The 13,992-nt window shown below is 39.5% G+C and overlaps 2 protein-coding genes and 1 long non-coding RNA gene across 3 annotated transcripts in view; 1 reads left to right on the top strand and 2 right to left on the bottom strand.

The window, feature by feature from the left end:
• si:dkey-112e17.1 (uncharacterized) overlaps positions 1-13,992 on the top strand; it is a 40,411-nt gene that overhangs the window by 11,195 nt on the left and 15,224 nt on the right. The window contains exons 2-3 of the mRNA XM_061766525.1: positions 8,807-9,768; positions 13,045-13,096. Coding sequence (XP_061622509.1) covers positions 8,807-9,768; positions 13,045-13,096 — 1,014 coding nt within the window. The remainder of the gene's footprint in view (positions 1-8,806; positions 9,769-13,044; positions 13,097-13,992) is intronic.
• On the bottom strand, positions 5,356-11,205 carry LOC133474667 (uncharacterized). Its single transcript, XR_009787588.1, has 3 exons — positions 11,093-11,205; positions 5,968-6,258; positions 5,356-5,890 (listed from the first exon to the last, which is right to left on the bottom strand). It is a non-coding gene; the product is annotated as an uncharacterized LOC133474667 (long non-coding RNA).
• Positions 12,556-13,992, bottom strand: part of chfr (checkpoint with forkhead and ring finger domains, E3 ubiquitin protein ligase) — a 42,821-nt gene continuing 41,384 nt past the window's right edge. Inside the window, exon 17 of the mRNA XM_061766530.1 lies at positions 12,556-12,677. Within this exon, the coding sequence (XP_061622514.1) occupies positions 12,674-12,677 (4 nt within the window). The 3' untranslated portion in view covers positions 12,556-12,673. The remainder of the gene's footprint in view (positions 12,678-13,992) is intronic.

Below are 13,992 nucleotides of genomic sequence, written 5' to 3'. Positions count from 1 at the left end.
CCAAAATGGATTGATATAATTGGGAAAAAATATACTTTATAAAGAGAACTTGTGAGTGAACTATCGTCCATCTGGGCACTATAGGTCCTTTAATGGCAGTGTCCGAGATCAGTTTGGCCCTACAGGGTAGAAATTTTCAGCGGAAATGTCGTTGGAAGAGATAGACTCGGTCGTATACAGAGATCTGGAAACAATTTCTCAAAACTGCTTGTAACCACTGTGTGGATGATAACTACTCTCTGCAGGGTTTTACTGGCTCGTTTTAACAGGCACCACAGCAGTGGAAGCTCCTTCTAGAGGAAATATGTTAATAGGTTTACACCCCAAACATGGAGGAGAGAGCCTTCATCTGCCTGTACTCTCACACACTCACTCACATATGTGTGCAAGGACCACGGCAGTAATCATTTCCAGCGCCCCACTCAAAGGCTCGGAGGAAACATCCAATGTGGGCAAAATGACCCTGTAAATAAAATGTTGGTCAAACATGACTGCACTGAAAGAAGCCTTTCATACATCTCTCGTAATACCCACGGTGATGAAAAAGTACTGAGTCAGCACCCAAGTGGACAACAAGGGCGACCCTAGAAATGCCAGGGCTTAATCTGGTTGTTTGTATACTCAAGAGTTTGACGTGCATTCACTGACAAGAGCCCATCGGGGTGGCATTGACATTGCAGGCGAGGTGTGCTTGTTTAAAAGCAGCTTCGTGTATCAGTGCTTACCACAGCTGTGAGAAATGATGTCTTTTCTGCCATCGCTGATAGCAGCACGTTGGAGGGAGATTCAGTAAATATTGACATGCAGCTTTTTTACCCTCACTTCTCCAAATCCCTGGAACCACAGTTCTTAGATTCTGATTTAGGTTCAAGGAATCACTTCAATATATATGATATTCATCTTGTATTTATTGCCGGACAGCTTTATTTTTTTATTTTTTTCAACAAACCATGAGAAAAATACAACTGCAATAATAGCAGAAAAATATGGATAGTGGTTCTTGAGATACGAAATTGACAGTAGAGCACGGTTAAAAATATCGTTTTGAGTGTGTTTAGATTATTAGTTTGAAATTCACTGAACCGATGCATTTTTAGTGTTACTATTACAGTATAGGCAGGGCAAAAGTTTTTTTTACATTTTTTTTGTAATTCTTTTGCTGTCAAATGAAAGCATTTCTTTCCTAATTCTGTGAGTTTTGTGCTTATATTGTTAAAACACAAATGACTTAAATTTTAGAGGGGGTGCGGGGTGTTTAAAAAAAAAATAAAAAAACAACAAATACCAAAATATAAAGTTAGGTAAGGGTAGAAATGACTAGTGTGCTCTGTTGTCTTCAGCATCACTGAAGATATTATGCGATTGAAGTTGGGAGTGGGTGGGTGCTGCTGAAGCGCTAGCATGTGGAGCTGTGTCACTTTTCTCCCCCAGTAAACAGGCCTGGTGAGGGGTTCCTGCCCCCTTTTGAGAGGCCCGCCAGCCTGTTTATGAGCCAGATGAGTGTGTGTGGTTCAGCAGAAGCCAGCTCATGTTGCAAAGTTTTCACAGTGGTGTCATCAGCCTGGGTGGTTTAAAAAAAAAAAAAAAAAAAAAAAAAAAAATCCCTTTTGCAGCCAAACACTTTGACTGTCAGATTGCAGACATGTGGCTTAATCCTATTAAGACAGAGGTCCCATATAGTGTTTTTGTCCTCAGAATTAAAACAATGTTGTAATACCATCTTTACTTTGAATATAAATAGTCATTAAAAAAAATAATAATAATTAATTTTACAAATACATATACTCAGCCTCATCATTGATCACCTTTGTTTCTCTTCCTTTTAAGATGTACTGATGCAAAATGAAAATGTAAAAACAATACCATTTGTCAATTCCCACCCCCCAATATAACAGCAACTATTTTGATGTTTTACTGAACAAGTCAAGTCATTTCAGATAATTGTTTTCAGTTGATCTACTCCTTTCCAGGGCAGCCCATCAGTGGCAGCACTGGGGCGCAATGACACTGTCGTTATTGATGTAAAGTTTCAGCTTGCCTTCGACTGATTAGCATCACTTCATTAAAATATTATCGCTCACCAAAATGGCACTGCAGCCCATTGTTGCGCCATGAGAAAAGGCATCTTTGAATAATTTGCGGCCGGCCAGTGGAGCGGCCTGTGATGTAACAGAACTAAGATGTTTGGCATTATAAGAATGTCCCATTTCCATTGGACACTGTGGCACTCTGGGGCCCCTTCATGTGTAGTCTACCATGCACATCCCAGTGCAGGGGACCTCCCAGCCCCCCTATCATAGTGGGAAAGAGAATACATTCTCTTCACTTTAATACTTCTTTTCAAAATGTTACCCTCTTTTAAAACTGTAATTTAATAAACAGCATATGCTCGAAATGAGAACTAATAGATAATTCCATGGAATAAATAACTGCAGATTGTGCAGTGCTGCTTTAAAATGAAACCACTATACTCCTCTTTTCTGGCATATTGTGAATTGGTCCACCATTGCGCAACCTTGCTGCAAAGATTGCGAGCCCCAAATCGGCTTACAGTTCAATGCAGATGGCTTTTTTGGCATGACTGCATACATTGTTACCGATGAAATAACAATGGAAAGTCTAAATCAAAGTAAGTGTAACCTGAGATTTAAAAATACATGGACAATTGTTTGCTCAGAGTATTAATTTCACAAATAGGACAACGTGGCAAGGAGAGAAATAGCTTGCAGTACATTGTCATATATGTCCAAATGTGATTTTTGCTGAAATTAGATCTTTAATTAAATATTGTTTACAGTTTACCCAATTGTCCCTGTCTAGAATATTTTGACGAAGTTTTTGTGACTTCATGTGTCTTAAATCTGAGCGGCTAAGAGTTGTAGTAACCTAAGTGGATGACTCTTCACCTAATAAACCAAATGTCCTCCTTCTTTGTGGGTTAAACTCAGCCTGAGCTCTGTTTTCCAGCTACTCACTCTAGTGCTAGTGAGTGGGCAGTACAATTGCAGCATGTCATGCTCTAATGCAATTGCCTCCTAATGTCATTTACAAAGGTTATTGACTGAGAAAACCTTCAATTGGTGGAAGAAGCTGATATTATTGATACATTTTGTGTATGGTTATAAAACACTTTTTACATAGAGATTGTTTGCACTTGTTCGTCTCCGTTTGTCTTTTAGTTTGCCTTTGTATAGAACATTACAATAGATTAAATTGAACAATCAAGGTGATTACAGTTTTCACTTAATCGCAAAAATATCTCGTTTATCATTCAGCAATGACATTTTATGCAGAGTACCTCCATTTTGGAGGGGAAACATTTGGGCATATGTAGGAACATAACCTTTAGTTGCTTACGCACTATGTTTAGGATCATTATTTATTTGCACTGTGAAGTGCCCTATCACTCTTGTAGCATTCGGCTGAATGCGAGACGAGAATATAACCCTACACAACTCGCAATTAATCTTGTTCCCTCTGTCAGCTTCATGTCACCTCGTCAATAAAAAAAAGTCAGTGAGCCCATTCCGTTTGCAGACATTCCATAACACTGCCTCAAATATTTTCAGGCTGTAGTATGCTTTTGGGTCATCAACTGTTTATTATCATACTTTTCTTTTCCCATCATTCTGATACAATTTGTCCTTGGGTTTATTTGACCAATGAATATGATGCTTTTGTAGCTAAATCTAATCAGCGTTAATGTATCTGTTATTGAATGTTACAAGTGGTTTGCACCTCGTTGTACGCTCTCTGTCCAAACCCCAATTCCAATGAAGTTGGGATGTTGTCTAAACCATATATAAACAGAATACAATGATTTGTAAAAATCCTTTTCAACCTATATTCAATTGAATACACAACGAAGACAAGCTATTTAAAGCTATAATCTGTGATTTTTGACACCCCCTACTGCTGGAATTCAGCATAACAACAAAGCGTCCGTTGCTTCGATATGTCATAGTCACACTGTCCCCCGTCTGCAGTCTATAATAGAACTGGTGAAACCCACAAGGATTTTTTTCTGATACAGTTTGTCATTCAGTAGCATAGAAAGTGTGTGTTTTTTTTAAAAACATTTAAACGTGGTTAATAGTGATAAACAAAATGAGAAACTGCTCTTAAGTATAATGCAGTGTAGCTGTACACCACTGAAAACTGAAACCGCAATTCAAAAGATATTTGTGAAATTATACCCCTCTGACAGTATCAAGTATATGTGGTCCTTACCTTAGTAGGAGGTAATTTTATTTAATATATATTTTATTACATCTCATTAGCTGTGGATGATCTGTGTCAATTGTTATTAGTAAAGCTAATCTGAACCCATCGAGTGGCTATGTATGGAGTCGACAAAATCCGTACCGCTTTTTTTTCTAACTTCGAAGAACTACTCAAATCAGAGGTGGCATTTTTATTTTCCTTGTATTTCCCAAACATTAGAGGTACCATTAGAAGTCAACACTCAGAAGACTAAGTCAAAACACAGCTTATTTGTCTTTGGAAAAAAAAAAACATTTACAACTTAACATGAAGCCGTTGCTTTACTACAGTTGTCTGCTCAGCTGTGTTTCTCTACTCTCAGTGGAGCAAACAATTAGCATTCTCTGTGGGCAAACTAATACTTGTATTACTCATTGATCACATTGCTAGGGCAAGCAATTAATCCATTTAATCGATATATTATTTTTTGGGGTGGGTAACATTGATTCTTTTTTTTTTTTTTTTTTAAATCGAAAAAATTATTTTTTTCTCTCCAAAGCAGCTTCCGTAGCCAGCTAATGCACAGTGTTTATACTGAAGACATGGCGGCAAACAGATAGGAGGTAGTTCACTAATGCGGCACCGTTTTGTCAATCATTTGCAGTGTCAGACAATCCGCAACAAACAGTCCGCTGCAAAGTATGTTTAAAGACTGTTGAAATCAAGACGCGTGGCACGGAAACCGACAACATGAGCCGAATTATTTCACATTGTTTCATGTATAACAAAGGAGTCCAGTAGAAGGCAATAACTGAATTGATGGTGTTCAACATTGTTTAATAGATGGTGCCCATTTACAGGATACGCTGCATTTATCCACACAATGATCTACTTCAGTGTTGGTAGCAGCTGTTGTGCTAAACTATATATATATATATATACAGTGGGTACGGAAGGTATTCAGACCCTCTTAAATGAAAATTTTAAGAGGGTCTGAATACTCTTTGTTATATTGCAGCCATTTGCTAAAATAATTTAAGTTAATTTTTTTCCCTCATTAATGTACACACAGCACCCCATATTGACAGAAAAAAATGGAATTGTTGAAATTTTTGCAGATTTATTAAAAAGAAAAAACTGAAATATCACACAGCCATAAGTATTCATACCCTTTGCTCAGTATTTAGTAGAAGTCCCCTTTTGAGCTAATACAGCCATGAGTCTTTTTGGAAATTATGCAAGTTTTTCACACCTGTATTTGGGGAGCATCTGCCATTCCTCCTTGCAGATCCTCTCCAGTTCTGTCAGGTTGGATGGTGAACGTTGGTTGGCAGCCATTTTCAGGTCTTTGCAGAGATGCTCAATTGGGTTTAAGTCAGGGCTCTGCCTAGGCTATTCTAAAACAGTCACGGAGTTGTTCTGAAGCCACTCCTTTGTAATTTTAACTGTGTGCTTAGGGTCAATGTCTTGTTGGAAGGTGAACCTTCGGCCCAGTCTGAGGTTCTGAGCACTCTGGAGAAGGTTTTTGTCCAGGATATCCCTGTACTTGGCCGCATCCATCTTTCCTTTGACTGCAACCAGTCATCCTGTCCCTGCAGCTGAAAAACACCCCCACAGCAGGATCCTGCCACCACCATGCTTCACCGTTGGGACTGAATTGAACAGGTGATGAGCAGTGCCTGGTTTTCTCCACACATACCGCTTAGAATTAAGGCCAACAAGTTCTATCTTGACATCATCAGACCAGATAATCTTATTTCTCACCATCTTGGAGTCCTTCAAGTAGTTTGTTTAGCAAACTCCATGCGGGCTTTCATGTTTCTTGCACTGAGGAGAGGCTTCCATCGGGCCACTCTGCCATAAAGCCCCGACTGGTGGAGGACTGCAGTGATGGTTGACTTTCTAGAACTTTCTCCCATCTCTTGACTGCATCTCTGGGGCTCAGCCACAGCGATCTTCGGGTTCTTCTTTAACTCTCTCACCAAGGCTCTTCTCCCCCAATTGCTCAGTTTGGCCAGCTCGAGGAAGGCTTCCGATCGTCCCAAATGTCCTCCGCTTTACAACGTAGATTAAAAAAAAAAATAGAAATACATTACCTCTCATATATATATATATATATATATATATATATATATATATATATATATATATATATATATATATTCACATGTGCCCGATTAGAGATGATTTTCAGTGTAGGAGTGGTATTTTAACATGTAATGGGCCATGCTTCAACCCTCATGTTGTAGACAGGATTTATTAAAACTGAAACCGACCTGAAATATACCTCAAGTGCTATGTACTGTATGCAGGAGGTTAATTTTGTCTGGAAGCAGCTACTTATATTCATGTTACTGTATGTTAAATTGTATGTAACAGTTTTGCACATTACATATCAATCCCAAAAGCAATTTATTGATGAATATTTAAAATGTTTTAACCTATACATTCCGGGCTGTTTGTTGAATCCATATGCAAGTAGTCACCCATTGCGGCCACTCCAGTCAAGTACATGAGTCATTTTCTCACCTTTCTGACATACTGTAGTAAAGCATTTAATTGATACTGAATCAGTGTATTTGACTACCTGAATTGAACTAGACCTGAGATTCTCATGTATTTCCTAACACAAATTATGTTCTCAAATAAGTCTATTATGCCTTTAACCCAGTCTAAGTCACAATTGTTGTTTGTTACCTGTCTGGTATTGGGGTTTGCCATTCTGGGTCATTCCCACGGACTAAAAGTGAGGCTACCACAAGAACTCATAAACGCATGGTCTCCTACAAAGGTTTGATGTTTTGTTCCTTAGCCCAGCCACACATCTGCCTCTGCTTAGGCCCCAGGTCCCCCCTCCATCCCCAACCACCTGTGAAGAATTACAGCCAGCATGTTCGAAAAAATACCCTCCCTCAGGTCACCCAAGCAACCCACACGGGCAAAACACAGGCTTTGATAGAAACGCAGAACAGCAGAGTTGAATAGTTCAGTTCCAAGCTGCTTTATATCAGGAAACTATTAGACTTTAATCAAGTCTATTATTTGACTGGTTGTTCGTACCGTCAACATTGAGAACTTAATAACACTGTGGCCAATATTGCAACCACAAGAGGGTAACATAGCAAACATGATGGAGAAAAATGTAAATACAAACTGAGATAGATGAGGTTTAATTAAGACCTCTGTTTTTGTACATTAATAATAAAAGATCCAAGACCATAAGAAGTGATTTGAGAATTAATCCATGTTACTTTGATTGATATTTGTATATGCTCCATGAATGAAGAGAAGAGAAAATAGCTTGCAATATTCTCTCTGCCTTAAAGTAAACACAAAACAGAAGTTATTGTACTTTTAACCACAACACCTGGAGATCATCTTTTAATTTTATATGACCTTCAAAACAATCATGACATTGATCAGAAAATGTCTTTTACCCACCACAATAAATAAAATTAAGGGAGGGACATTTTTCAAATGCATATCATTCAAAAAAAGCGGACACTTCCTCATTTAAAACTCGACAAACACCATTATCATAAATAAGATTCTGTGAGATTAGATAGGGCTACCATAAAATGAGCATTGAAATTTTTCTACTCTACTATTTTCTGCATAAAATACTGTAAGTGAAAATGAGTCTCTGACATGGTTTAAGTTTGACATCTATGCGGTTTGTCAATTGAATGCAAAAGGCAATAAATGGCATAAGGCTTGCAAAACGCTTAAGGCTTGTTTGAAATCGCCGACGTTGGGATGTAGTCTCGTCACTTAATCAAGTCCCTGCCCACTTCGTGCTTGGTACCCACTCACTCAACCCAGCTCAACGGCAACGCGGGATTTCCGGGTTTTAAGCGAGCAAGTCTCAACCGTTGCCAAGTCATAAAAATAGTCTGGAAAGTATACATATGTTGTGTTTTACAACAATACTTTACTATATTCAGAATTTATGATATAACAGTGGATGTAATAGTGAAGCTTGCAATCATTGTCGCCAGTGATGATCATCATGGCAGGTTCAATTCCAATAAATGGCAACTGGTGACGAACAGAATCTCAACATATCCCCATCGCTTTTAATTTTGACCCACGTCCCTTTTCAGTTCACGTTCCTCATTAGTGGGCCAACAATCCAACGCTTGGTGAATTGTAATTCACCAGTGATAGTAAGACATCGAAGGACGTGATATCGCTATGAATGCTTGGCCGCCCCAAGCTTCTAGATACTACAGTAGACGCCGTGATATGGACCAATTGGTGCCAAGCTATTTTCCATATTTAAATTGGGGAAGATGAGCGATCCACTCAGAGCAAAGCTTATTTAAATGTCGCACATTAATGAGGATGCCGGCCGTTTCAACTGAATAGAATAGCTTGAAAAAGGACATTCTGGGCATTTCCAATTCAAATTACCTTGCAGACCCGAAAAAAGGGCATCAAAGATTATGGGGGGGACAAAAAATAGTTTGGGACTTAATCTAAAGGTGTAACTGCTCTGCCTTTACAATGTTAGCCACATACCTTGTTGCTTAATATACATTTAGGCATCTCTGAACTAGCCTGCATTAGGGAAGAGTTTTGACTCTCATAATTTCTTTTGCAGGTATACTTTGACTGTGGTGCCAAGGTGGATGTGGTGGATGCACAAGGACTGATACTATCTCCTGGCTTCCCTTACAACTATTCTTCTGGGACCCACTGTGTTTGGCAGTTCTTTGTGCCGGTAGATTATCAGCTTATCCTTGAGATATTTGACTTTGACGTGTTTGAAAGCCATGACTCTTCTGCACAGTACTCAGCCATTTCGAATTATGAGGATGATGATGATGGAGAAGATGAGGTGACTTATGCCCCTAACAGGTTATCATTGGATGAGCCTTCAACAGCAGATATTGATCAGATCGATCAGAGTGTTGTCCCAAAGATCCAGCAATCTTCCCAAAACAGTGAGCTGGAGAAGGTGATGGTCCACGAACAGTCCACAAAAATTGAGATAGCAAAAGTCTCAAACTCTGCCAAAAGATCGATAGATCATTCCTCTGGCCTTACATTGCCGCCTACTGCTTCTCTTCTGCTTCCTGGAACCGTGTTGAATACAGATAAGGCTATCAACACGGCCTCTGCTTCCCGTCTTAGGGCGCACCCTAGTTCCATCCCAAGCATGTCTAGTGTGTCCCCAGTTGCCTTCCCACAATCCACTGACACTACTCCTGTGAGCCCTGAAACCCAGCAATCAGGGTTTGACGCCTGCCCTCATGACGTCCTCTATATCTCAGATCTCATCACCTTTTCCTCAAGGTTCTGCGGGTCAAACCGACCTCCTAGCAGCCAGTTGGTTTTTGGCTCTAGTCAGGAGATGGTGGAGGTCATCATGGAGCTCATCACTACCACTCATTGGGGTCGTGGCTTTGCCCTCCTCTTCCACTACAACAATTTGACCAAGCCAGACGGTGAACGGAGAAGCCTTGTTTCCACATCTGCCAAGGTAGACTCTCTGCTGGCTGCTGTGAGTGGCGCTGCCTTCTTCGCTTTGATACTTACCAGTGTCCTCTGCGTCATATTCAGGTAACATCTGAAAACCTACCTTCTGTAGAGAATCACATTTTAAACACATGATTCTTATATCCGTTAAACACCGCTGACTTTTTTGTCCAGTGAGGCCTCTTTGTCATATTTGATACGCTCACTTAAAATGGAGACATATTACACACCTCCCCTCTCACTTACAACTCGCATTCACAAAGATCTTCAAAAATGCCCAAACACTGCTCACTGTAATTTGCATACCAAGCTCATTCATACCACACACACTGGTTTGTCCTCCCGCTAATGTAAGACTCTACTGTGTGTATATTTGGAATGGCACACACTAATTGTAAACTTTGATAGAGACATGTAATCAAGCTCATTTTCTTGAGTGACATACACACAAAAGCCACCCTGTGCACTGCCTTCCCTTCATGACATGATGAATTTGAGGTACTTTCATGTGCACATCCTCTGTTTTACAAGAGATGCAATTTTCATACTTGGCACAGAGATGATACCACCGTTTTTTTCCCCCAAGACTGTGGCCAAAACTACAAGTTTTACCCTTTCTTCTATAAATACATGCTAATGGTCAGGACAAAAGATGAGGACACTGACAAAGATGTTGATACACTAAATTGCTTAATACTCTCTGCAAGGCAACACTCATGATACCACAATATTGTTTACAGAAATATAAAAGTGATTCTGGGGATTACCAGTGCTTTTTATTTATGGCAGCTGGGGTATATGCCATTTGATGGCGGTCTAATAAGTTTCTTAAGCACTGTATGTAACTTCAGAAAGAAAACCTGTAAAAATTATCTTGCACATTAAGCATAAAAACAGTTAAGTCAGTTTATGACAGTTAAAAATTCAGATCTATCAAAGCAATTAAGTGTACAACTACACATACTTGGATAATGTTGGATGGCTTTACCGTGCCAGATAACAAACCGATATGCACGTTATCATAATATACCGTGCTGAATAATCAACAGTAGCTGCATTTGGTACAATAGAAAAAAACATTATGAATGGAGGTAAATTAGACAATTGCTAAAATGCTTTAACTTTTTAGGGTTGTAGCAGCACTAGTTAGACCAGTCTGGTAGCATTATAAATAAATTGATATTTGCAGTTTCTAGCTTTATTTCCTTGTAGAATATTCTCTTTGAACTTTTTCTTCCATGATTGAAAATAAGCTGGTCTAACGGTAAATCGTCACTCTAGCTTATATGCAGGCACCAATTTGTTATGTTGACTCAGCTGGAAGCCCCAGTTCGTGATTTGGTGACCTTTGACGATTAGTACGGTTTGGCAGCAACTGTGCGGCTCCCTTGATGTGAAGCATTCTCACCGTAGTCAGCGGGGCATTCGAGGTACAGCACCTGGCCTCAATTCCTGAACACAAAACACAGGCTGCGTGAAAGTGAATGGGTGGGGAAGTGGGGTGTAAAAAGCACAACAAGGAGAAGGAAAACTCAATGTGTGCATTGAGTTCGGTGCCAGTAGCATTGTCATACAGTCAAGGGGTATAATTTACTAGCTTGTCCATCGCAGGAGACAATAAACACAAACTATGGGAGTTTAGTGGTTTGTAATACTACCTGTGCGAAAATGATGGTTGTTTCGCCCTCCTGAACCAGAGCCAGGCAGGTATAGAGTCACGTCTGCGTTTTGAAAACAATTTATACTGCATGTGTTCTTTGCACTGGCATCTTCCTGATTTAGTAAAATCCCATATAGCGGGTATTTAAAAGATTGTTTTGTGCTTTAGGCAGCTCTGATGGGTTTCACCATGGAACATTAGAGAGAGTAACAAGTAAGTGCAAAATGAAGTTTGAAGTGATGGAATTGGAAGTGTTAGTGGAAGAGGCAAAAAAAAAAAAAACAACAACAAAAAAACTATAACTGAGTTACATAAAATATATTTATTGCGGCGATCATTTGAGGGAAACTAGCAACTGCATAAAAGCAGTTGGGTGTTTGTGCCCATCCTTCGTAGTCATTGTCTTCGTCATTATTGATAACTGTGAGAAATCATTAACATGATCAGTGTCTTCAGATAAATATCTTTAAAAAAAAAACAAAAAACATAATTACATTTAACTTGAGTGAATTTGTTATTTCAGAAGTGTGTATCAAACTGGTAGCCCTTGGCGTTAATCAGTACCAGAGAAGTAGCTCTCTGTTTCATAAAGGTTGGTGACCCCTGCCTTAGATCATTCAGAAGTTCCAGAATGGTATTACAGAATAGACGATGTGTTGCAATAATTTCTGTTGGCATTTCAAAAATGTACACGAGCGGAAAAAAGATCTTGCTGCTGTGTCTCACCATTTTTTTGTGCTGGTTTGCACCTGCATTTCAGGTGCGACAAAATCAGCCGGTGCAATTCGTCTCAGGTTTGATAAATCACATTGTGTGGGCTACATTTAGCAGTATGCATTTAGTCCTCCCACAACACGCAAAATAAATCAGTTTCCACATTTTTTTTGGTGTGCGCAGTCAAGTTTACGCCCGTTTTTGCATGTGCAAACCTTGAGTAAATCAGGCCCTTAGTGTTTAATCTGTCAGGTAACACCTCAGGTTTAAACTGTTTATGACAAGGAAATCGAAAGCACATGTTCAATAAAATGAAACTGCAATTAACAACCTAAGTTATTTGAAAGCCAGGAAATGCATGATCATGAAATTTAAGACCGTCAGCAGCCTCAGTGGCAGCCTTTTCCCCTTGAGGTGTTCCTTGTTATTTTAAATGACTTCCCACAAATCAGTAGAACATATAACTTGCATGATGAGAAAGGTGAGGTCTTGAATGTTGGAAACCAGCGCTGAGATGAACTCCCAAGGTCCCCTCTGGTAAGAAAACAGCCCAAGGTGGGAGAGAGTCGCAGCAGGCGTTCCTCTCAGTTGGCCGGTGGTTGGTAATGGGCTCATTCAGCTGTAAGAGAAATTTTTAATAAGTGGGTACTTGTTCAAATATTTCAGCATGCTTCATTGGCTCATTTGATGTTAAGAAAGGGATGGAAACAACTGAAAGTTGGTGAATAGATGAGCAGTTATGTTGACAATGTTATTGAAAAGACCACAATAGGATTGTAGCTGCCATAGTTGTCATCTACTGTAAGTGTAATTAGAAGTTAGACATGTAACTGTTATTAATAGTATAACTTAAAAGTAATTTGTGATATAGTGAATATCATTACCATTTTCCTCACTGATGCCCTTGTGAATGGTTATGCACACAAAAAGACAAAGAAAATGCAAAGAGGACATTTGAAAACGAATGAAAATGCTTTTACTTTCAGACCCAAACTGTGTCTAAAGAGAGAGAGCTCCTGTGCATCCACCAGCACTGAGGTAAAAACACAACTGCATCTGCACTCTTTTCCGTTGTTTCCTCCAAGGTCTGTCAAACTCGACCACAACGATACCAAATATGTCTGACAGAAAACTACGTGGGGTCATGCAAAACGTTGCCACATTTTTTTTAGACTGTAATGGTCCCATGCCATTTTGTTTTGTTTGTTAGAATGTTTAATGTCCTTTTATTGGGTTTGCAAGATATTTTGGGTTGGAAAAAAAAAGCCCGGGATGCCCCTTTTCAAGCTATTCTATTTGGTCTTTTCACATGGCCATCAGGACAGCCGGATTTCTTCTTAATATTTGAAATATAAATAAGATTTGCTCTGATTGGATCATTGATCTTCTCAATTTAAATAATGGAAAACAGCTTGGCTCTGATTGGCCGTTGCCAATATCTTCACACACACGCATATATATCACAATCGCACCGAGGAGGGGACTTTGGTGAAAATAAAAGGAGGATATTTTGAGAGGCTGGTCCTGACTCCTGTGCTCACATTCATTCCTTCACTTGCGCACATTTTGGCGACAATGACCGCAAGCTTCATCTACTGTTTCATCTACTTACCTTATAAATCATAAGTATAATTAAGTATTGTTGTAAACCAAATCACATGTATCGCTGGCGCAATTATGCTGCTTGAATAAAATTTTACTTGAATTTAATTTAACATGAGCAATTGTGCCACCCGGTGGCCAATTTTTTTGTGTTCAGGCCATAACCATCTCACCATCTCAGTTGGCCAGATTTTTTGAGCGGGGCTAAATATTAGGCCCGTGACAACAGTTGGCTGGGGCATATACTTTCTGGCATTAGGCCCTCACCCGCTATATACTGTAAGTAACGAGTGTAGCGGCAGTGGATTGGCGTTGGCTCCGTCCAATACTCA

Source organism: Phyllopteryx taeniolatus, chromosome 3, assembly GCF_024500385.1.
Source record: "Phyllopteryx taeniolatus isolate TA_2022b chromosome 3, UOR_Ptae_1.2, whole genome shotgun sequence".
In the NCBI taxonomy this organism is placed as follows: domain Eukaryota; kingdom Metazoa; phylum Chordata; class Actinopteri; order Syngnathiformes; family Syngnathidae; genus Phyllopteryx; species Phyllopteryx taeniolatus.
The sequence above is the reverse complement of the archived record's forward strand: the minus strand, read 5'-3'. Positions and strand labels throughout refer to the sequence as shown.